Below are 23,455 nucleotides of genomic sequence, written 5' to 3'. Positions count from 1 at the left end.
TACGCAGGTTAGAACCCTGAAATCACGGAGGGACAAGAGTGACTCATACTTTTGTGACCTCATCACTTCACTACTTCGGCGGTCCGCTGCACCCAACCTATGGAAATAAAAAATAAATAGATACATCTAGTTAGTCTACAACAGTAATTACGGCTACGCCTTTTCACATATCAGTGACAGCCATAAAATATCTTTCAAATAACATGGAAAAAAGTCAAAGGTTCGCAGTGCATTATTTATTTATTTATTTATTTATTTATTTATTTATTTATTTATTTATTTATTTATTTTGTGGGCACTAGTTATGTGCTTCTTTCTCATCTGTGCATTATCATAATCATAATCATTCGTTTGTCTCTCTGTCCTCATCGTCCCCGCGTGTCATTGCCATCATCACCGGGGGTGTGCGCTCTCGGCCCATTCTCTTCCGAGGCCTTGAGTCTAATAAACGTCGCGTCAACCAAGACGTCATAATTTATTTATTGTACCCTCACGCCCAAAAAGAATTACAGAGGGGAGTGGGTTGTCACGGAAAAATAACTGAAACAAGAAGCAGTCAGTACAGTTAATTCATACAAATAAAGCTCGTATATTACAATGATCGCTAATACTTCACAGAACCTAATTATACGATGTTAACTAATGCATCACGGAACATGGTGCTATCATTAATAGTAACAATGTCACCGGGAAATCTGTTCCACTCGTTTGACGCGTAATGCCGTGTTTGTATGTATATGGAAGCGATCTGTCACACGGGGCAACTTAAGTGCGCTTTGAGGGAGTGCACTTCGCCGCTAGTGTCATTCGCACTTTGTCACACGGGAGCGTTTAGTGACACCCGCGACAAAGCGCAATTGCCGGTGACTGCGTTCGCCAAACTCACTTCACTGCGGCGGAGTGTCTACGCCTCTGTAGCAGTGGCTCGAGAATAAATAAGTTATTATCCGAAGCCGAGTTCACAGCATTTTTTAAACTTTCGTTTTCGTTATGAGGAATGTTCTTATGAATTAAAACGTACTATAACACAAACAAAACTACTCTGCTACTCTCGTTTTCGGGCAGTTTACAGCCACGACCACCAGGGGCATGCCCAGCGCACGCCGTGCAATGGCCGCAGCCGTCGAGTTTGTACATAAAGTTTATTTTAAGGGCTGCTCACAGCTTTAACACAGTGTTACTTAAGAATTTTACTTCAGAAACATTGCCTGAAATAACGAATATCTGTTGTGCTACTTAAGTACCCATCGCCGTTATAACCATTTCCAAAGTGCACTTCCCTTTCCCGTGTAGCAGAGAGCCGCCAAAGGGCCATTCTGAGGGCGTAAGTGCAATCGCTCAAAAGGGCATTAAATTTGCCAGTGTGACCAACTCACGTTTTGCGACATTATCGCAAAACGTGAGTTGCGTGCTGGGTTGTATCGTGCGGCCAAGAATCATAGAGAGAGAGAGAGAGAGAGAGAGAGAAGAAAAAAAGCTAAGCAAGTTGCTCCTGGTTTGCTACCCCACATTTAGGGAAGAAAAAGAGGGCGGAAACAGAATACGAAAGGGCGAGGGAAAGATAGAAGTGATGCGCGCGTACGCACAACATTGTTCATCGTGCAATCACAGGCGCACATAGAGGGCGGTTGTATTAAGACGGTCCACTCTAATACCGATACATGTTGACACCTGTGGTATTATGCAGTCTGCACGACAAGAGGCAGGCGAATAATAATAATTTGTGGTGTTTTACGTGCAAAAATCACAATACGATTATGAGGCACGCCGTAGTGGAAGGCTCCGGAAACTTCGACCATCTGGTGTTCTTTAGCGTGCACGGACATCGCGCAGTACACGGGCCTCTTGCATATCTCCTCGATCTAAATGAGTCCGCCGCAACCGGGATCGAACCTGCGAACTTCGGGTCAGCAGCCGAGCACCATAACCACTGTGCCACCAAGGCGGACTGGCAGGCGAAGGCTAGAAGTTCGAAGTGCGACTGCTACCCCGCTCGCAAGACAGATCTAAGCGATGCATTCGCAAGAGGCAGCAGCTCTTGTGAATAAAACGCACCCGTATTCTAGATAGACGTGACCAAGAGGTCATGTTGGAACTGAAAGTAAAAGCAAAAGAAAAACAACTCACAGTATTTTACCCATTTCGCAAGGGAAGACAGCAGCCTATAGCTTCAGTAGAACTCTGCAGGTCGTTTTCCATTGTTATTTATGTAGTGATATTGTACTTCGCTGTCTGCTCTCCGCGACTGAATTTGAGTCAACCGTGAATGAGCAAGTGCACACTCCTTCCATTCGTGCGTGCGTGCCGTTGTCAGGGCTGAGCTGCTGCGCAATGCCACGTGGGCGTTTCACGAACACGTCGTGTCTCGGAGAACCCAGTGAACTTGGGACGCTCGTCTAAACGATCAAAGGGGAAAGAGTTCTGTCTCGGGAAGCTCGTTTTTATCGGCTTCAAGAGTAGGATAAAAACAGGTATAAGTGTCGTACGTTGCCCGAAGTTCTTATCCTTGCTTTTCATAAACAAAATCGCCGGTGAGATCGAGAAATTATTTTCTTCTGCCTGCTTAGGCTTGCAATTACTGAAGCCGTAAGGCAAGGTCTATATATCTTAGTTTTAGTCGGCTTTTTTTCGAGATGATAAAGTGTTCTCTTAATTGTTCGTGGTTTAAGTATTATTGTCGAAGGTGTTCGCTGATAAGTAATGTGGTTAGGGTCACATTGGCGGAGTAAGTGCACCAACTGCTCCTGCAATCGATTTTGTATCTGTTACTTAGCGCTCTTATAAAAGGGAGTAAAAAGTCAGTAACTACACTATCTACTACACCCATGTCATCTTTATTACATGTCGCTAACGTTTTACTACTACTGAGATATGTGAGAGGTAGTAAACTAGCAAATGTTGCCATTATTACTTTTCTTGACAGGGTCAGTAAGGGTTACTGCTCGTGTACGTGATGGGTTAGTAAACGTTACTGCCTCTATTGGTCGTACGTAGTATGTTATGCTGTAAATGTGCCAGTCTTATGGAAAATATAGGCAAACTATAGTTTTCTTGATTAAGTTGGAATAACAGTATTGTGCTTTGTCATGGCCCACGTATACGAAAGTAGTAAGGTTTAAGAATGTGGGTCCAAAACATCGATTATATGTCGAAATTCGTGGCTGCTCACTGATTCAGCGTGTGCTACCCCAAATTATGGCTGTATGTAGCCTACCAGTTGCTGTTAGAGTATATGTCGCATTGAAGCCCTGATTTTCTGTGTATACATGCATGTGTGTACGTTTTCGTTTATGGTTCGTGTATGATTCTGTGTATGCATTGTTATCTGAAGACGTCATTGTGACGTTGTATTTACTAGGGTAATCACATAAAGTAATAAGTGATCATTAATTAGTAAAACAAGACAATGCCGTTTATACTGCGGCGCCTCTCTTAGCATGAGCCGCTTTTGGACGATAAATCCCATAAACCAACCATCCGTACCGTTTCGCATTTTCAACGACGAAGCTGTGTAGTCGGCCGTAAAAACTTTGGTTTACGACAAAAAGTGTACGACCCCCCCCCCACCCCCCGAGCACCTCGCGTTGCCTAGCCACCGCTAATGCCACAAATGCTCCGCCAGACTGGCACGCGCTCTCATCGTCCTCTTCATCATCGTCGTCTTCACCTTCGGCTTCGCTGTCAAAACACGGGCGGCGATTGCTCCGGCGCGGGATGCAATAACGTTGATGGGTGAGAGAACGAGTACAGAGAGAGAGAGAGAAAGAAAGAAAGAGAAATAAAGCTAGAGAGAGAGAGAGAGAGAGAGAGAGAGAGAGAATAAACGTTTATTAACTATTCCTATTAGCACCTAAAGTGGGTGGGGCCCTTCGTCCAGTGCTCCACTGGCTATTGCAGCTCGCCGGGCCTGGTCCAGGGTTGCCAGTTGGCTTTCCAAGGCCTGATCCGAGACTCGCGCCTCCCACGACCAGTGTGGTAATGTGTGTGTTTTTATGAGCGTGGAGTTTGCCGCAACAGGACGCGAGGTACAGCTGTATGTAATGTGTGTCAGTGTTGGTATCCCTCCGCACCAGGGGCATTCATCTCGATATTCGGAGGGGTGTATCTTGGAAAGTGTGTGTAGGTTGGGGTACGTGTTCGTCTGCAGTCGGCGCCAGTCTCTCGATTGCTGTCTGTTCAGATTCGGGTGAGGTGGTGCCATAGTGCGTCGCTCGAGCCGTTGAGCTTCGAGGATGTCGGCTCGACCGCTTGGTCGCTCGTCGTTGTCAGGGGCTATGGTTTCGTCGACAGGGGCGTCCGTCGCTCGGTATGTACTTGCGCGAGCGAGTCGGTCGGCCCGTTCATTCCCGGGAACACCCATATGTGCCGGGCACCAAATGATGCCGTGGTCAGATGCGATGTGCGAGCCTAGGATTCTGAGAAAAGTTCGTGGTAGTGTGCCATGCATGTAAAGTCGACATGCTCTTTGTGAATCCGTGAGGACGGTGGAGTTTGTACCTCGCTTGTCTGCATCTGTGATGGCCAGGGCGATTGCAGCGGCCTCCGCTGTTGCCACGGAAGATGTGCGTATCGTCGCTGCTGCCACCAGTTGTCCTCTATTACTTGCCACTGCCGTGTACGTGCGGGACCCACTTGGAGTGGGGCCGGAGGGGCAGGCGTCCGTGTAGTACACGTCAGGATCAGTGCCGTAGTTGCGAAGCTTTCGTGCACGAGCTTGGCGTCGCGCGCTGTGGAAGTCCGGGTGCATGTGACGCGGTATTGGTGCCACGTGTATCTGTGAACGTATAGTCGGGGGGATTAATTCTGTGCTATCTCCACTGTACTGCGGGGCAAGAGGAAAGCCAAGCTTGGTCAGTATAGCCCGTCCTTGTGGCGTGGTGTTTAGCCGTTCCCGCTGCGCAAGGAGCGTAGCAGTTGCATATTCTTCATATGTGTTGAGCATCCCGAGCTGAGAAAGAGCTGCGGTGCTGGTGTTTTGAGGCAGCCCTAGGGCTGCCTTGCAGGCGATTCGAAGGAGTCGGTCCGCGTGCTCGATGTCTGTCCTACGAGTTGCTTGATAAGGCAGTGCATATGTAATACGGCTGACTACGAAGGCGTGCACTAGCCGTAAGGTGTCAGCTTCGCGCATTCCTTTTCTACTGCGAGCGATGCGACCCAAGAGGCTGGTTATACCCCTGACCGTGCGCTTGAGATTCCCAAGGGTGTGCGCGGTGCTCCCGTTTCCTGGACGTGCATACCCAGAATTCGAAGCTGCGCTACTCTCCTGATCGTCTTGCCTGCAAGTATTAATTGGAGCTCTGGGGATCTGTCAGCCCGGGTGTACTTCGGTCTCACATGGATGTATGCCGATTTCTCCGGTGAACAAGTCATGTTCATTTTCTTCATGTGACAGTCTATAACGTCAATGGCCCTTTGCAGTACGTCCTGCCTGCTTCCGTACGAGCCCTTATTAGCCCAGCATGTAATGTCGTCTGCGTAAATGGCCAAGCCCAAGTCGGGATCCTCCTGTAAGTCAAGAACCATTCTTCTCATTCCTTTCTCTCTCTTTCCTTGATTATCTCTCTTTCCATCCTTCTTTTTCTCTGTATTTCGTTCTCTCTATCTATTTCTCTTTCTTTCTATGCTATGCTTTACTCTCTCCCCTTCTCCTCACCCTCACATCCCTTTCCTATCCCCTTGCTATACTATACCATACAAGGCTATGCTACGCTGTGCTAACGTGCCTGGATAGCCGAGTGGTTAGGACGCTCGCCTTCGGATTGTGGGTACGCGGGCTTGAATTTCGCCTCGCGAAAAATTATTTCCTCCTAGAGTTTCTCTCTTTCTCTAACCGGGTAGAGAAAGAGAGAAACTCTAGGAGGAAATAATTTTTCGCGAGGCGAAATTCAAGCCCGCGTACCCACAATCCGAAGGCGAGCGTCCTAACCACTCGGCTATCCAGGCACGTTAGCACAGCGTAGCATAGCCTTGTATGGTATAGTATAGCAAGGGGATAGGAAAGGGATGTGAGGGTGAGGAGAAGGGGAGAGAGTAAAGCATAGCATAGAAAGAAAGAGAAATAGATAGAGAGAACGAAATACAGAGAAAAAGAAGGATGGAAAGAGAGATAATCAAGGAAAGAGAGAGAAAGGAATAGAGAGCGACGGAAAGAGATAGTAGGAAAGAGAAGGGACACAGAGAGAGAGAGAGACAAAGAAACGGAAGATAGAGAAAGAAAGAGAGAGAGAAATAAATAAATAAATAAATAAATAAATAAATAAATAAAGTAAGTAAGTAAGTAAGTAAGTAATTAAGTAAGTAAGGGCCGTATTCACAAACGATACTTAAGTGGAGGTACAGTAAGTGTAAGAAAAGTTCAAGTATAAGGAAAGTTTCAGAAAAGTGTTTCTTGAACGACACTTAAGTATTACTTTCCGAAGTAGCACTTTTCGGGACAAGTATGTCGCATGGTGTTGAGGCTACGTAAATTATTGGCGTGTACGATCAATTTATTTGCAAATTATTAACTTTTGCATCAAAATAATGTGGAAAGAAAAGATTCAGTGATAACATGCACACAGTGCTGAGTAAAGAAAACAGGTATTTATATTTTTGCGCTTTTTTTCGGACTTATCTGGCCACAATGGCCTATAGTGACCCCCAGTTATAGCCCAGTGATACCCCAGTCAGCTGTTACCTCTGCCCGTCGCAACAGTTATGTTGTGTTCGCTACGTACGGTGGCTTACAGTTTCGCTGTGCTTCGGGGACGTTAAGCATTTCTTCACGGTGTGTGTGTGCAATATTTTTTATTTGTCTTGACGATGGAGAAGAAAAAAATCAACTTCTCCGAGGAAGAACGCGCTGTGTTGTTGGACCTGCTCTCACGCTACCGCAGCATCGTCGAAAACAAGAGGACCGACGCGGCGTCCGCGAGTCGAAAGCGCGATTCCTGGAAAAAGATTGAAGATGAGTTTAACAGCCGCCACAACGTCACGCCGCGCAAATGGACCCAGCTCAAGAAATGCTGGGAAAACATGAAAGACAAGTGGCGAAGGAGGAACGCTGAAGACGTGCGGGAACGGTTTGCGACAGGTAAGCATTGGTCTGATTGATATTACGATATTATTAGTGACATATCCTGCATTAGGGCATTGTGCAGCGTTCGGAAATTTACCACGATGACTTGAAGCGCAGCTTGACTTTAGAGACGCACTGGCATTCCTTCTCTTTAGGTAGCATTCCTTGTCTTTGGGTAATAAGAAGGAACGCCAGCGCGTCTCTGAAGTCCGGCCTCGGCTGAACTCGCGAAAATAGGCAGCGCTCGCGCTCCTTACTTTTGTCACAGCGTCTGCAATCATGGTTGCGTTTTCTTACACTTGTGCTAGGTACAAGGAAGAGTGCAAGTTGCGGCAGTAAATCCTCTGCGCACTATATGCATCGCTGCCTTTGCACATTCATTTCGTGCGTCTTGTGCGTTCGTTTAACGTTTGCTCATTATGCTGTGCTTGAAAAAAAACCGGCAGCTCCCACGCACTGTGGGAATCGATGTAATGCGAAGCAGTCAGCAAGAAGCAAATAATGCTGTATATAATATGCATGTTATTATTCACATGTCAAGACCTGTCATTTGTGTTCATCATACAGTCACGTCGTGCAGTACAAATTTTGGTGTATATCAAGCTAGCGAACGGCCTTCAGCACGCCATGAGCGTGGCATGTAAATGATGTTCTACATGACATGCAGGTTATGATTTTAATATTACCACCTGTCATTTGTGTTGGTCATACAGAAATGTCTCATCGTAGCAATTTTTGAATATATCAAGTTAAGAAAACGGCCTCAGGAGCACTATGGCCATGGCGTGTAAATCATGGTTTTCATGACAAGTTAGTCATGATTTTCATAATATGACCAGTCATTCATGTTTGCCATTCAGTCATGTTATGCCATACCAATTTTGGTATAAATCCCATTAACGATACGGCCAGGAGAGCGCAAAGTCGTAGGCGGCTAGATAGATAGATAGATAGATACTCTCAAAGTCGCCGAAGTTCGCTAAGAAATGCTTCGCATTTAAAAAAACTTTCTTTTGAAGTCTCATTCAATTCGTTTCTTTGATTTTTTGCATTTCAGGTGGCGGAACACCACCGTTAAGCGAAATGACCGACGAGCTACAGCGCGTAGGAGACATCGCTTCACACATGGCTGTTCGTCTGCCCAACCCCTGCGACAGCGACCGCAGCCGGCATGATGCTATGCCCGGGGGATCGCAGTCCTCGAACCACCTGTGCACACCTTCTGTCGCTGCACTGCTGTCGCAGACCCAAGACACGGCTCTGGAAGAGTCCGCTGGTATGGCTCCTTCGTATTTTTTTCATTGCCCATGTTTTAGGTCTGTTAAGTTCACTTTTTTGTAACACAAATGTGTTTCGTTTATTACGCTGCAACTGTCACGTACGCATTTTCAGAGTCCAGTATTTTAGCCGTTTTCTGAACGGTGTGTTTGTCAGGCTTCGGTGTTGCCACCCTCTACTGTCTCATGTAATTGAGCGTCACAATGTGACGAATCAACAAAGCAACATCAAACCTTGAAGATATAGGTAGATTGCACCACGTGACATTTTTAAAAATAAAATGGTTACAATGGCCACTTTAGGTACTACATGACTGTAGAGTGTACACACACAGCATGGTGTTCAGAACAATGCGACACCTTTGGTGTAGCTATGCAGGAATCGGCAAGCAGTGTGACCATATGAACTTTTTCTACAGGTTGTCAAGACATGTACGACGGGGCAACAGACTCCTATTCATGGGAAGAGCCTAGCAGTCCGCTGGAAGAGTCATCACCAATTCATTCACGTCCCCATGGCCAAGGACAGGATGCTGCAATGATCAAACCGTGCTATGGCGGTGGTGCAAGCTTATCAGAGGCTGCAGCTGGAGCACCCACAACAACTTCCGGAGTCGCTTCAGCTGCAACTGCCAGCGCCGCTGTGCCAGCTGGCACGAAACGCACTGCAACCAGCGGCAGCCAGAGGCAAACGGCTGTCCCAATCGAACTGGGTGCCCGCCTGGATGCCATCAAAGAGGACCGCGAGCAAAAGAAACGAGAGCATTTATTGAGGTTGAAATTTATGCGGATCGAACACAAGCAAAAAAGAGCGCAACAAAGTGAGGCAATGGAGCTTTTTTCGGTTAAAAATAGCGAATCAGAAGGCCAAGGCACAAATGCTAAAGCTTCAGCTAGACATTATGAATAAACAGTATGAATAAAGTCACATCCCTGTTATGCTGTTTCATTTCGTTTAAGTGAAATACTGCGCGACTATGCGCTCCCTCATCCTGAATCCGCCTGCTGTGTCTGGCACAAGTGGCATGGCTGCTGGTGGTGGCGGAGCAGATGAGATGGTAGCCGGTGAACTGCTGTCATGAATGACCTGGCTTTGTGGTGGAGGTGGGACGGGTTCTCTCAGGAGGTGGCCGAAGTTGTGCAGTGCGGCACAAGCTGTTATGATGATGGGGACTGATGATGTTTTTATCTGACGTGTCATGTCGAGGCATGGAAACCTTCGCTTCCACACTCCAAACGCCCTCTCGACACTGCAGGGAGTCCGTGAGAGAGACTTGTTGTACCGAAACAAAGCATTTTTTTAGCATTTTAGGCATTTGTATACACAATAGTATTGCTCCACGATTGCTCCAACTTGACTTCACCTGTGCTTAGGGCTGTCTTTCGTCCCTGTGTCCATAAATAGGTTCATCAGGTAGGATCTGCAGGGATACCCCTTGTCGCCAAGTAGGATGCCAGGCACCGTCCCTCGCTCATACTGTACTCTCGCCGAACTATTGTCAAATATCCGGCTGTCGTGAGCTGAACCCGGCCAGCTGGCCACCAAATCAAAAAATTGAAGTTGAGGCCCTGTGATTGCCTGCAATAGGAAGCAATCTTTTTTCACTCTGAAATAGATATAATGCTCGGGAAAATTGGTACAAATTTATGTTATGCATACAACGTCGCACTGCTACTTTTATAAACATGATAATCATTCGAGTATTTCCCTAATTTACGTCAACGGGAGAGCCATAAACATACCTGGACATTGATTGAGAAGTAGCCCTTACGATTCCGAAAGACCTCCGCGTCTTCGCCACCGGGATTTTTCGTGGGCACATGAGTGCAGTCTATGCAGCCGCTCACACCAGGGAAACGCGCCATGGCATAAACTTCCTCCATTACCACGGCTGCTTCACTGGCGTTGGGCAACCTCACAAGCTGCGGGAACAATGCGTCGGCTATCATTCTTGATATGCGTGCGTTGATGCGTGACACGCTTGCCTGAGACACATTAACAAGGTCTCCGGTAACAACTTGAAAGGTTCCGGCGCCGTAGAATCGCAGTGCGATGAGCAGCTGGAGCAGTGGCGGCACGGGGTGACCACGTTCGTTGTCCTTTGGGTGCAGCGGCAGCATTTCCAGCTGGCGTATCACTGCTCGCTTGGAAAAGCGGTACCGTGACAGGAATTCCGCGTCGTTGTATGCCTCTATAGGATTCTGCCGATCCCTGAGAAATGGCCGTAACGGCGGCGCGTAGCGATACGCTTCATCCTATATAATTTCCTCCACCCGGCCAGCAAAATCCTCGAAGTCGGCGAGACTGTTAGAATAGTCAGCCATTTTGTTTGATCAGAAAACCAGGGAAAGTTGCGCGATAAGTTACACTTATGAGAGTATGAGGAAAGTATAACTTTGAGTTAAGTGCGGGGAAAGTTTCAAAAACCACACTTAACGAGCACTTATGAAAGTACCACTTTTCTGGGTAAGTATGGCTCCTGGGAACGAGGCTACAGAAGTTTTCACGCTTGTTTCATTAAATAAAGCACCAATAAATTACTGTAACTTTCGCGGAACACTGCCTGTAAATGTTCTAGTCTTCATAAAGGTACTTTTCGTAACAGGCGGAATAAATTATTTCTCGCTTTTGTCGGTTTTGTCGGTTTTAAGCCTCCGGCTAGACACAACAAGCAGCCGCCACTCAGCGGCCGTCGCTATAAAGTGGTCATCACAACTCGCGCTTATTTTGTCGTCTACAAGTTTGTTTACTGTGCTGAGATATCGCATGCAATACGAGCGGTTCTTTTGTGGCCATATGTGCGTTTCGTTCCTTGGATTCTTTTTCTGCTTTTCAGCGTTTGGCGTTCCCTTCTTTCTTAATAATGGGAGTGTTTTCATGTGAAAGGAACCAATAATTAAAAAAAATAACAGGTGAGGTCTTTCACTTGCTCCGTTACACAGTTTATTCGGGCGTCCACAGCTGTTCTGCAGACGCAAGCTGCCAATGTATGTGGTTGGGCGACCGCAGCAGCTCTACGGACGCGAGCTGCTATCAAAGCCCGCGTCTGCCAAGCTGCTGCGGACGCCTGGCTAAAACTGTTTGATGAAGCAAGCGAAGGAACCTCAGCTCTCAAATATATTTCACGTATGTCATCAGCATGCAGTGGCGGAACCGACTGACCGCGTTCGTTGTCCTTTATGCCCAGCGACAGCATTTGTAACAGGTGTAGCACCACCAGCTTGGAAAAGCGACTGCGACAGGAATCCCGCATCGTTATACACCTCGATGGGATTGTGCCGATCCCTGAGAACTTGGCGTAACGGCGGCGTGTAACGGTATGCTTCATCCTGCGTAATTTCTTCCACACGGCCAGCATAATCGGTGAGTAGGCGACACAGCCGTAGTGGTCGGCCATGTTGTTTGACGAAAAACAGCTAAAGTAGCACTTAAGGTAGTCCAGTAGCTGTACTTTACTTTCCGGCACTTAAGTGCTGATTTAAGTTTACCTTAAGTACAAGATTGGTCTGTGAAACGCGTTAAGTGCCGATTGGTTACTTAAGTCATAAGTTGAGGATAACTTTTCAAGGTAGCAAGTAGCTGTACTTTACTTTCTGGTACTTAAGTGGCGATTTAAGTTTCACTTAAGTACAAGATTGGTCTGTGAAACGCGTTAAGTGCCGATCGGTTACTTAAGTCATAAGTTAAGGATAAGTTTCGTTTGTGAATACGGCCCTTACAAGTATCCTGCAGCAACTGGTCGTATTCAACGTATTCTTGATTTTCCGATCTACAAGCAGCCCTTTCAATGAGTTAAAGCTCGCACAAACGCTCAACGCGCATTATGTTGCAGCATGAATAAATGCACGTACCAAGCTTACGTTTTTTTTTTCCTGTTTTTTTTTTTTTTTTTTTCACGGGGTCATTCACCGCGGGGCCTGACAGAAAAGAATAACGCGTTCCGCACACAACCTGTCGAAGACGGTTGCTTGGTGATTTTTTTTGGAGGCCAGGCTATGTCTTCCCCACTCGTCAGGACGCCGGAACGTGCGCTTGATTGCACCTTGTCTGGCGTGGAAACGTCCTTTCAATGTGGAGTACACACGACTTGCATCGGATTCGCTGTTGCTGCCTGCGTCGAAAGCCACTGCAGCCATCATGTCTATTGTTTCTGTTTCTGGTTTCTTCGCAGTCTCGCGAGAACGCAACGTAGTAAGCGTTGCGTTAGGGTACGCAACGTCTCGTTACGGGCGTACGTGCGCATCCCTGGAGTAATAAGTTACGTACTGCGCATGCGCATTTCTCTCCCGCAGCCGTGCTGCGTACGTAGGCTCGTACGTACGCCCAACTTTATAGTGTCTTGCGCAATGGTTGGCAGACTGCGTCCGCCGAGCTGTTGCGGACGCCCAACTAAAACTCAACGAGTTGAAATCGTTATGCGCGTCTTTGTACAGGTTCCCGTTCTATGAGCGATGCAATAAATTATCAAGGGCGATTGTGTGCTGACTGCAGATTGTGTCTGCACTTCTGAAGGCACAATATGTCGCTTTGAGATGCGGTTTCGTGTAAGCCCTATTAACATTTGCAGAGATATTCAAGGTGCAGCTTGCGTCCACTCGCGGAAAAGCGAAAAAAAAATGAGGCTGATCCCTCCTTCATAGGAATCGGTATAACACGAAAGTGAAACGTGTCATCACAGAAGTAGTTTATTGTTTATAGTGCATTGGTATGGTGAGCTCAAAGCTATGAAGACAAAACTGTGCATAGGCAAAAATCAGGTGTATGCATTAAGGGACAAGGAAGGCAAGGTCACAACCAATATGGATAGAATAGTTGAGGTAGCGGAAGAGTTCTACAGAGATCTGTACAGCAGCCGAGACAGTCAGGATGATAGCGTAAGAAGCAGTAATAGCCCAGAGAAATCTGACATCCCACCAGTATTGACAGGAGAAGTAAAGAAAGCCCTAAAGGGAATGCAAAGAGGCAAAGCCACTGGTGAGCGTCAGGTAACATCAGACCTGTTGAAAGACGGTGGAGAGATTATGTTAGAAAAACTGGCCACCCTGTATGCGAAGTGTCTCTCGACGGGGAGAATACCAGAATCTTGGAAGAATGCCAACATCATCTTGATCCATAAGAAGGGGACGTGAAGTACCTGAAAAATTACAGCCCCTGCAGCTTACTGTCCGTTGTCTACAAGCTATTTACAAAAGTAATTGCTAACAGACTTAACACGACATTAGAGTTCAATCATGTGTTACAAAATGTGTTACAAATAAAAGAGGACGAAGGGGTGACGCTCACGAGCAACTGCCACGGGCGTTGGCACGCTTAGTTGGTTCTAACCCTTCGACCCTTTGGGTTCCAACCCTTGGACCCGAAAAAGGGTTTAACCCTTTTTGGATGGACCATTCAGGGTACTCTGAGCAACCTAGCGCAAGGATCAAGAACGCGAGCTACTTCTCTCTTCATTGCTGTCGAAGAAGCCACTGAAAGCGTGGACATGCGAATTGCCAACTTATGGTGCATCGACTCTCTAGGTGTGCAAGACAGTCCTGACGGCAGCCAAAGCGACAGCAACTCCCTTGAATTGTTCGAAAATGACGTGTCCAAGAAAGGAGAGCGCTACGAGGTTCCCCTTCTTCTTCGGGAGCCTGGTCTGGAAACCGGCCAAAGCAACTACGACCTCGCTAAACAGCGGCTCCTGATGCAGCTCCGTCGCTTCCGACAGCAACCAGACCTTCTTGTTCATTATGACGACACCATCAAGGCATACTTCAACGAATCCCACGCAGACCGAGTTCCAGACGACATGGTGCTCAAGCCCAACACGTACTACATGCCGCATCATGGAGTAATTGGTCGTGATGCCGTCACCACCAAGCTTCGGGTTGTTTTTGACGCGTCATCTCATGCTCCCGGTCAACCATCCTTGAACAACGTGCTCATGAAGGGGCCTAAGATGGATGCCGACTTACTTAAACTTTTGCTCAACTTCAGGATGCATCCAATAATCATGGTGGCTGACATTAAGAAGGCGTATCTTCAAATCAGCATTCGCCCGGAAGACAGAGATGCGCTGCGCTTCCTATGGGTTGCTCGTCTCCCGACGGAACACGAACCATTTCCGCCAATCGTTCGCTGGCAAATGACCCGCGTGCCCTTCGGCGCTAAGTCCAGCCCCTTTCTCCTAGCAGCAACGTTACACCAGCATTTCCGAGTCTCCGAAGAGCGATTCCCCGAACAGTGGAATGCCTCCGACAGTCATTTTACGTCGATGATTTAGTCATCGGTGCGGACAACCTGCGGACGGCTCAACGGATTTACTCGGAGGCGAGAATCATTCTAGCGGACGCCGGCATGGAGCTTCGTAAGTGGGCATCAAACAGCTCCTTGCTAAGAGAACAGTTCCAGACGAACCGATTATCATTGGAAGATGACGGTGGCGATCCACATACAATAAAAGTCCTCGGGCTTTGCTGGGAAAGAGACAATGATTCCGTTATCGTGAGCGCCGACCACGTAATCAAATTGGTATCAACCATGCCCACCACAAAACGAACAACGCTCCAAGGATTCGCTAGCTTGTACGATCCTCTCGGCTTCCTCACGCCGTTCACTGTTCGAGCCAAACTGATTTTTCAAGATCTCTGGAAACTAAAGCATCCTTGGGATTGCCCACTACCACAAGAACAGCTAACAGCATGGAACGCCTGGTGTTCCGAGCTCCCGATGCTAAGCGAGGTTCGCTTGCCAAGACAAGTCAACAGGGTGCTAGGACATCTAATTAGAACCACCGAGATAGACGTCTTCGCAGATGTTAGAATGCGGGCGTACGGCGTAGCTGTCTACGTGTGTGCTGAGCCAATGCACCCGCAAGAACGCAGTACTTAGCTTCTTATGAGCAAGGGGCGAATTGCACCACTGAAAGCTATTTCTCTGTCTCGGTTGGAACTGCTAGCCTGTCTTACAGCGGCCCGCATCTACCACCACATCAAGAACATATATCATGTTTCCAAAGGACAAGACCGTTTTTTTTGGACTGACTCCCAGATTGCCATCCACCGGATGTCACAAAATCCAGGGCGCCGCGACGTCTACGTCAGAAACCGAGTCGCAGAAATACAGCAGCGTACAGCGGGCCACAAGTGGCAGCTCTGCAAAGGCAAGGAAAATCCGGCCGACCTACTGACAAGAGGTATCACTGCGGTCGCGCTTCTTCGCTCATCTCTATGGTGGAGAGGTCCTTCATGGCTCCCTATTCCCAAGCACGCCTGGGAGGATGACGGGAGATGCCAAAAGCCCATTTTAACCGCTGAAGAAGTAGTACCGGAGGCCGAATGCGTCGTCAACCTTGCCCAACAACAAGCATTACTCATGGTCACCGACTACGGCCGGTACTCACGCCTTCTTCGAGTAACGGCGTGGATCTACCGTTTCATCGATAACGCAGCAACACGGCGAGCGTCGACAGTCGGACGGCTAAATGCCCAAGAAATCGCACTAGCTGAACATTACTGGATCAAGCAAGTCCAGCATTCGCACTTTCCTGACGACCTTGCAGCACTGTCGGCTGGAAAATCGGTGCCTACTTCCTCCCATTTCCTGCTTCTGCGTCCGTTCATCGATGACGACGGACTCATACGCGTTGGAGGGCACCTCCAACTTCTGCCCGGCATCATGTCCCTCCGTCACCCTATCGTGCTTCCTGGTGGCGAAGCTGTCATTGAGTTACTAATTCGTTCTTCTCATGAACGAATGATTCACTCAAGTGTTGAGCACACACTCACCGAATTACGTGAGCGTTTCTGGGTGCTGAAAGGCCGCAAAACCTTAAAATCCGCATTAAAAGGCTGTCTGATGTGCCGACGACGCAAGATTGCCCCGGAATCGGCACCCGCAGCGCCATTACCATTACCAAAAGACCGAATTACTGAAGCAAGCCCATTTGCGGTTGTCGGAGTTGACTTCTGCGGACCACTTTATTGTCACGCAGCGAAGCAGACTGGCTCTAAAGCCTACATAGCCATCTTCTCATGCGCTGTAACACGCGCTCTATACCTAGAACTCACGACGGACACGACTGCCATCAGCTTTGTCGCAGCATTTCGGCGTTTTATCTCCCGTCGTGGAATACCGTCCACCATATACTCGGACAACGCACTGGCCTTCCATCACAGCGCAAGAGAGCTCGGAAATCACGTAAATTCCAGTCTGGAAGACTTCTGCAGTGACCATCGCATCGAGTGGAAGTTCAGTGTCGAGCGAGCCCCTTGGTGGGGCGGATGGTGGGAGCGACTCGTACGCATCACCAAGAACACGTTTGAAACGAGCGCTCGGTCGCAGCCATCTGTCCTTCGAAGAAATTTCGACGGTTCTCTGCGAGGTGGAAGCGAACATCAACAGCCGCCCGCTGACTTATCTATCTGCTGACCCCGACGACCCAAGCCCACTGACACCTTCGCACTTCCTGCTCGGCAAACGTGCAACATGCTTGCCGCAAGATTTCGGCGCCGCAATCCCTCAGTCAACGGCCGTCAATCTGCGACGTCGAGTTCTACATCGACAAACGCTGACAGATCATCTGTGGAAGCGCTGGCGCAAGGAGTACCTGTTGCTTCTGCGATCGGCCCACGAAGCGGCACCCAAGACAACACCACGGCTTCAGGTTGGCGACATCGTCCTGGTGCACGACTACTCACCAACAATAACGTGGAAAATGGCTCGAGTGACCTAACTGCTACCGGGTCGCAACAACATCGCACGAGCATGCTGGCTGAGGTTGGCGCCGGGCTCCATAATTAGACGTCCCGTCCAGAAAGTTTACCTCCTCGAAGCAGGCAGCCCGTCATAAGTTTGTCGGCCGCGGGAGTGTGCTACAAATAAAAGAGGACGAAGGGGCGAGGCTCACGAGCAACTGCCACGGGCGCTGGCACGCTCAGTTGGTTCTAATCCTTCGAAACAGCCAGACGGCCGGGTTCTGTTTCTCTCTTCTTCTATTCGTTACACCATCATCGCGCGGACCGATAGGTCATGGGTTCGACTCCCGTCAACGGAACATTTTCTTATAGTTTTTTTTCTTTGCCATCTGATGGCGTTCATTTTGCTGACGTACTTCCGTGACGGATCTACGTCATGAGTCTTGGTGGACCCCGGCATAAAAACACTGTCGTGTTAAAAAAGAGTCAATCCGTGTGGTGAACACTTCGGTGTACTAAATAAATTTAATGGATTTTTTTTTAATCAAAAACGATAGCTTGAGGCGCAGATTCAGTACGGCCCTTCCAGCGCGCACGCGGCATTCGGTTAAATTTGACACGCCTCGTCGGGAAGGTGAACAGCTATATATATTACAATACCGACGGCGCGCGCTGCCGGGGCCACCGCGGTGCATGCTTTTACCCTAGTTTCTGGTTGCTGCTTTCGGGGTTTGCCTGCACCTGCGGTGACGTTTTGCGTTACGATAGAACAGAATGAGCGTGCGTGACTCTGTGGGCGCTACGTAGGGTGATTCTTAATCATATGATATGTCTGATCTCAACGCAGACGGCGTCTGCGCGCGTTCGGTGTCGTTCGGGCGCTCGCACTCGCATGTGTTTATCCGAGTCTTTAAGGACAGATTACGTTTGTAAAACGCGCGGTAAATAAGCTTTCACGGCGTGCCTATAACTGCCGATGGGTGCGCTTGGACGCCGGATATGCCGCGCAAAGCCGGGCTTACTCCGGAAGCAATATCTGATTTTTCAGGAGTGCTTTCATTCGCGGATAGCCTGCGACTATTACGAAACGAGGTTCCCGCTTTCTTTTTCGTTAAAATTTGTTTTCATTGACAAAATTCTTAAAAGCAAAACACTCGTGCCATAGGTGCATATAGTTACGGTGCGTTGCATAAAGAGCGGTTTTAAATCCAAATCACTCACTTCTATATTCACACTCATCGGGGCTGCCGCACGCTTATTCTCATTTCCACTCACAATCGTCGATAGTCACATTCATACTCACATTCATCGGCACTCACTCAAGTTCATAAATATGCCCCACTTAAACTCATCGGCACACACTTAAATTCGCACTCACGTTTACTCACATTCATCGGCGCTCGTTCACGTTCATACTCACTCTACTCACACTCATCGATACTCACTCACTTACTCACTACACTCACCCTCATTGATACTCACCCACTTTTATAATCACAAACTCACGCTCATAGGTACTCACCCATGTTCATTCTCACGTCCACTCACACTCGTCGATACTCACTCACATTCAACTCACGTCTGCTCACACTCATCAGTACTCACTCACGCTCATACTCACGTCCACTCACACTCGTCGATACTCACATTCATACTCACGTCTACTCAGACTCATGAGTACTCACTCACGTTCATACTCACGCCTCCTCCCACTCATGAGTGCTCACTCACATTCAAACTCACGTCTACTCTCACTCATGAGTACTCACTCACGTTCATACCCACGCCTAATCACACTCATGAGTGCTCACTCACGTTCACACTCACGTCTACTCACACACATGAGTACTCACTCACATTCAAACTCACGTCTACTCTCACTCATGAGTACTCACTCACGTTCATACCCACGCCTAATCACACTCATGAGTGCTCACTCACGTTCACACTCACGTCTACTCACACACATGAGTACTCACTCACATTCAAACTCACGTCTACTCTCACTCATGAGTACTCACTCACGTTCATACCCACGCCTAATCACACTCATGAGTGCTCACTCACGTTCACACTCACGTCTACTCACACACATGAGTACTCACTCACATTCAAACTCACGTCTACTCTCACTCATGAGTACTCACTCACGTTCATACCCACGCCTAATCACACTCATGAGTGCTCACTCACGTTCACACTCACGTCTACTCACACACATGAGTACTCACTCACATTCAAACTCACGTCTACTCTCACTCATGAGTACTCACTCACGTTCATACCCACGCCTAATCACACTCATGAGTGCTCACTCACGTTCACACTCACGTCTACTCACACACATGAGTACTCACTCACATTCAAACTCACGTCTACTCTCACTCATGAGTACTCACTCACGTTCATACCCACGCCTAATCACACTCATGAGTGCTCACTCACGTTCACACTCACGTCTACTCACACACATGAGTACTCACTCACATTCAAACTCACGTCTACTCACATCATAAGTGCCCACTCACGTTCACACTCACGTGTACTGCATCGGACGCGTTATTCGAAGGTCGCAGGTTCGGTCCCTGCCCGCGGCAAGCTATCTTTTCGTCCACTTTTCTTTCTTCACAATTACCTTACATTTATTACTAAAAACATCCCCTATACTTTCCTTGGCATTATTGTCTGTTAGTTCTCATTAATATTGGGTATAACAAAGAAAACGAGCCCTTGAAATTAACACTTCTTTCCTTCATTCATAGCGAGGGTCTCGTTCTGGCAGACTTGATGCTTTCAGGTGGTATGTGAGGTATTGGTCAGCTGCCAGCTCGTAATAAGTTCACGTGCTACGTGACGCCAACAGGCAGAAAAAGAGTGTTCCACACTCGCCGTCGTGGCTACTGGCGGCGCTGACTGACGCTCCCACGTTTAAATGCACACATATACCCTATAAAGTGGACGGGGGGATGGCCGCCGCGGTAGCTCAGTTGTTAGAGCATCGGACGCGTTATTCGAAGGTCGCAGGTTCGGTCCCTGCCCGCGGCAAGCTATCTTTTCGTCCACTTTTCTTTCTTCACAATTACCTTACATTTATTACTAAAAACATCCCCTATACTTTCCTTGGCATTATTGTCTGTTAGTTCTCATTAACACTCATGAGTACTCACTCACGTTCATACTCACTTCTACTCACACTCATGAGTACTCAATCACGTTCATACTCGTTTCTACTCACACTCATGGGTACTCATTCACGTTCATACTCATTTCTACTCACACTCATGAGTACTTACTCACCTTCATACTCATTTCTACTCACACTCATGAGTACTCGCTCACGTTCATACTCACGTCTACTCACACTCAAGAGTACTCACTCACGTTCATACTCATTTCTACTCACACTCATGGGTACTCACTCACGTTCATACTCATTTCTACTCACACTCATGGGTACTCATTCACGTTCATACTCATTTCTACTCACACTCATGAGGACTTACTCACCTTCATACTCATTTCTACTCACACTCATGAGTACTCACTCACCTTCATACTCATTTCTACTCACACTCATGAGTACTCACTCACCTTCATACTCATTTCTACTCACACTCATGAGTACTCACTCACCTTCATACTCATTTCTACTCAGACTCATGGGTACTCACTCACGTTCATACTCACTTCTACTCACACTCATGAGTACTCACTCACGTTCATACTCACCTCTACTCACACCCCTCATCACTCACTCATACTCACACTCACAATGTTCAAATGAGTGTGAGTGAGTGTGAGTGAGTGTACTCATGAGTGAGTATGCCGAGCTCTGGTGTATTAACAGCAGCCGGGTCATCCAAGCAACGAAGAATCGAGACGCTCTTGAGTACCCGACCAGTCCTGTAAACGTGGGTGCAAAAAAAAAAAAAACCTGTCGTAAATTGTGCATTATAAAACACGCAAACCATAAGCAAGTTAGTTAAGCTTTGTGAATATTTAAGTTGTAGATAAGCGCGAGCTGATTTTGTGCCGCGTCATGCCTTCAAGACGCAATATGAAGTTACCTTTCGTACACATCGCATTCTGGCTGCTCGTACTGCACGCACGCGAATAGAGTGAACAACCATGCGATGTTCCGGTTTCCATCAGCGACTTGGGTGTACGTTGGCATTTGCGTATAAAAAGCAATTAGAGGTACGTGGCTGGAGCATCAAGGGCAAGTGGTACTCATGAAGAATCTTTTTTTTTTCACTAGCTAATTCGAAGGTTGATGTCATCCTACAATGGTGGCCTTTCCAACATGTCATTGACCCTAAGCCTGCTGTGGCCGTTAACACCCAAAAAAGTTCTGAGGTACTTAACGCATATTCTTAGCAAAGTTCTATAGCACATTGCCCAGAAATCATTGCCAAAAAATGAATTTTCTTTTGTGCGACCGCAACGTAGCTGTATTATAATAACAGAGAGCTGAGCTAGTTGGTAAGTATTCATTCTAAAAAGACGGGGCGTGCAAACACGGACACAAGAAAGAAGTCAGGACACCACAAACGCTGACGCTTGCGGATGTCCCACACCGCCGCACACCACGAACGCCGACGTTTGTGGTGTCCTGACTTCTTTCTTGTGTCCGTGTTTGCACGCCCTGTCTTTATAGTCTGTATTATACGAGGGTGGTCTGAAAAGTTCTCGGCCTCAATAAGCATCACGCGAGCGAGAACTTGTAGCACTCATGTGCACGTTCATACAAGTCTCTGCAAGTCTCAGATGAAACGCCATCTAGTGCCGATTAGCAGTTTGGCTTTGACAGTCGATCACAGTGGGTGTAATGTGAAGCACCGGAAGGCATGGAGAAGCTTGAGTACCGTACGGTGATAAAGTTCTTGGTAAAAGAAGGTTTATCTCCGAATGAAATTCACCAAAGGTTTGTTAAAGTTTACAAGCAAGATTCACCTTCATACTCCACAGTCAAGAAATGGGCTGCTGAGTTTAAGCGGGGGAGAGAGAGCATTGAAGATGACCCGCTCGAAGGGCGCCCAAAAAGTGCAACAACTCCTGAATTGATTGACCGTGTGCACGATACGGTTTTGGAAGACAGGAGAGTGAAGTTGCGTGAAATTGCCGAGGCTGTTGGCATCTCAGTGGAACGTGTATGTCACATTTTGCATAACGAACTACACATGAACAAGCTCTGTGCAGGATGGCTGCCGCGCATCCTTACTCCTGAGCAAAAACGCAACCGCATGACGATGTCACAGCGTGCTTTGGAGCTGTATAACAAAAATCCAGCGGACTTCTTGCGCAGATTTATAACAATGGATGAAACTTGGATTCACCATTACACACCGGAATCGAAACAACAATCAAAGCAGTGGACTGAAACCGGGTCCTCTGCACCAAAAAAAGCCAAGTCAGTTCCCTCCGCAGGAAAGGTGATGGCCTCCGTTTTTTGGGACGCTAAAGGCATTCTGCTTGTGGATTGTCTTGAAAAGGCTAAAACCATAACTGGGGAGTATTATTGTGACCTTTTGACTCAATTGAATCAGAAAATTCGTTAGGAAAGACCAGGTTTGCAGAAGAAGAAAATCATCTTTCATCAGGACAATGCACCGGTGCACAAAGGACATCTTGCAATGGCTAAATTTCACGATTTTAAGTACGAATTGTTGGAGCACCCACCCTATTCTCCTGACTTGGCCCCGTCGGACTACCACCTGTTCCCAAAACTCAAAATCTTTCTTGGTGGGCAACGTTTTTTATCAAATGAAGAAGCGATTGCTGCTGTGGATGAGTACCTTTCAGGACTTCCACAAAGTCATTTTAAGGACGGAATCCTGGCTCTGGAATATCGATGGACCAAGTGTGTAGAGTTGAGGGGAGACTATGTTGAAAAATAAAAATAACTTTGAAGGTCCAAAGCGCTTTTTTCTACATCAGGCCGAGAACTTTTCAGACCACCCTCGTAACTTCCGCGTCCAAAACGCTTTTAAAAGTAAATACCTGTCGACTACAACAACAGACGCTGTATGACACTTGAAGTGCTTTGCGTGGCATGCAATTGCTATTTATTTGACTCATAGTTATATTTCATAAAACTTATATTCATCGTATATTTTCAACTACATCACAATGATCATTCTTCGTTCTGGACATGGTTCTTTAAGTGTTCATCTTGCGCAAAGGCTTCTGCATCCAGATAGATATTTATACGAGATTAAAAAGATTGTTATTTCACTTGCTGAAAAGCACCCAGATGGTGTTGTTGCATATCAGAATAAAAGAAAGGAGTAGGCAAAATATCATGAAGCTCCCCCTTTCTGTCGATCCTTTCATGATGAGGAAGAAGAGGAAGACCGTGAATGGCGATGTGGATAGCGCAGAGGAAGACACGCGCGCTTAGATCACAAGATACGATGAACAAAGCTCACTGCATACAACTACA

General features: G+C 47.4%; 2 protein-coding genes across 2 annotated transcripts; one reads left to right on the top strand and one right to left on the bottom strand.

The window, feature by feature from the left end:
- Positions 1-9,289: 9,289 nt before the first annotated feature.
- On the bottom strand, positions 9,290-10,455 carry LOC119376656 (putative nuclease HARBI1). Its single transcript, XM_037646412.1, has 2 exons — positions 10,078-10,455; positions 9,290-9,523 (listed from the first exon to the last, which is right to left on the bottom strand). Exons 1-2 carry the CDS (start codon positions 10,453-10,455, stop codon positions 9,290-9,292), a joined length of 612 nt encoding a protein of 203 aa, XP_037502340.1.
- Positions 10,456-13,817: 3,362 nt separating this feature from the next.
- Positions 13,818-14,600, top strand: LOC119376655 (uncharacterized). The gene has a single exon (XM_037646411.1). The coding sequence runs from the start codon at positions 13,818-13,820 to the stop codon at positions 14,598-14,600; it is 783 nt and encodes a 260-aa protein (XP_037502339.1).
- Positions 14,601-23,455: the final 8,855 nt, after the last annotated feature.

The sequence above is a fragment of the Rhipicephalus sanguineus genome, unplaced genomic scaffold, assembly GCF_013339695.2.
Source record: "Rhipicephalus sanguineus isolate Rsan-2018 unplaced genomic scaffold, BIME_Rsan_1.4 Seq180, whole genome shotgun sequence".
NCBI lineage: Eukaryota > Metazoa > Arthropoda > Arachnida > Ixodida > Ixodidae > Rhipicephalus > Rhipicephalus sanguineus.
The sequence above is the reverse complement of the archived record's forward strand: the minus strand, read 5'-3'. Positions and strand labels throughout refer to the sequence as shown.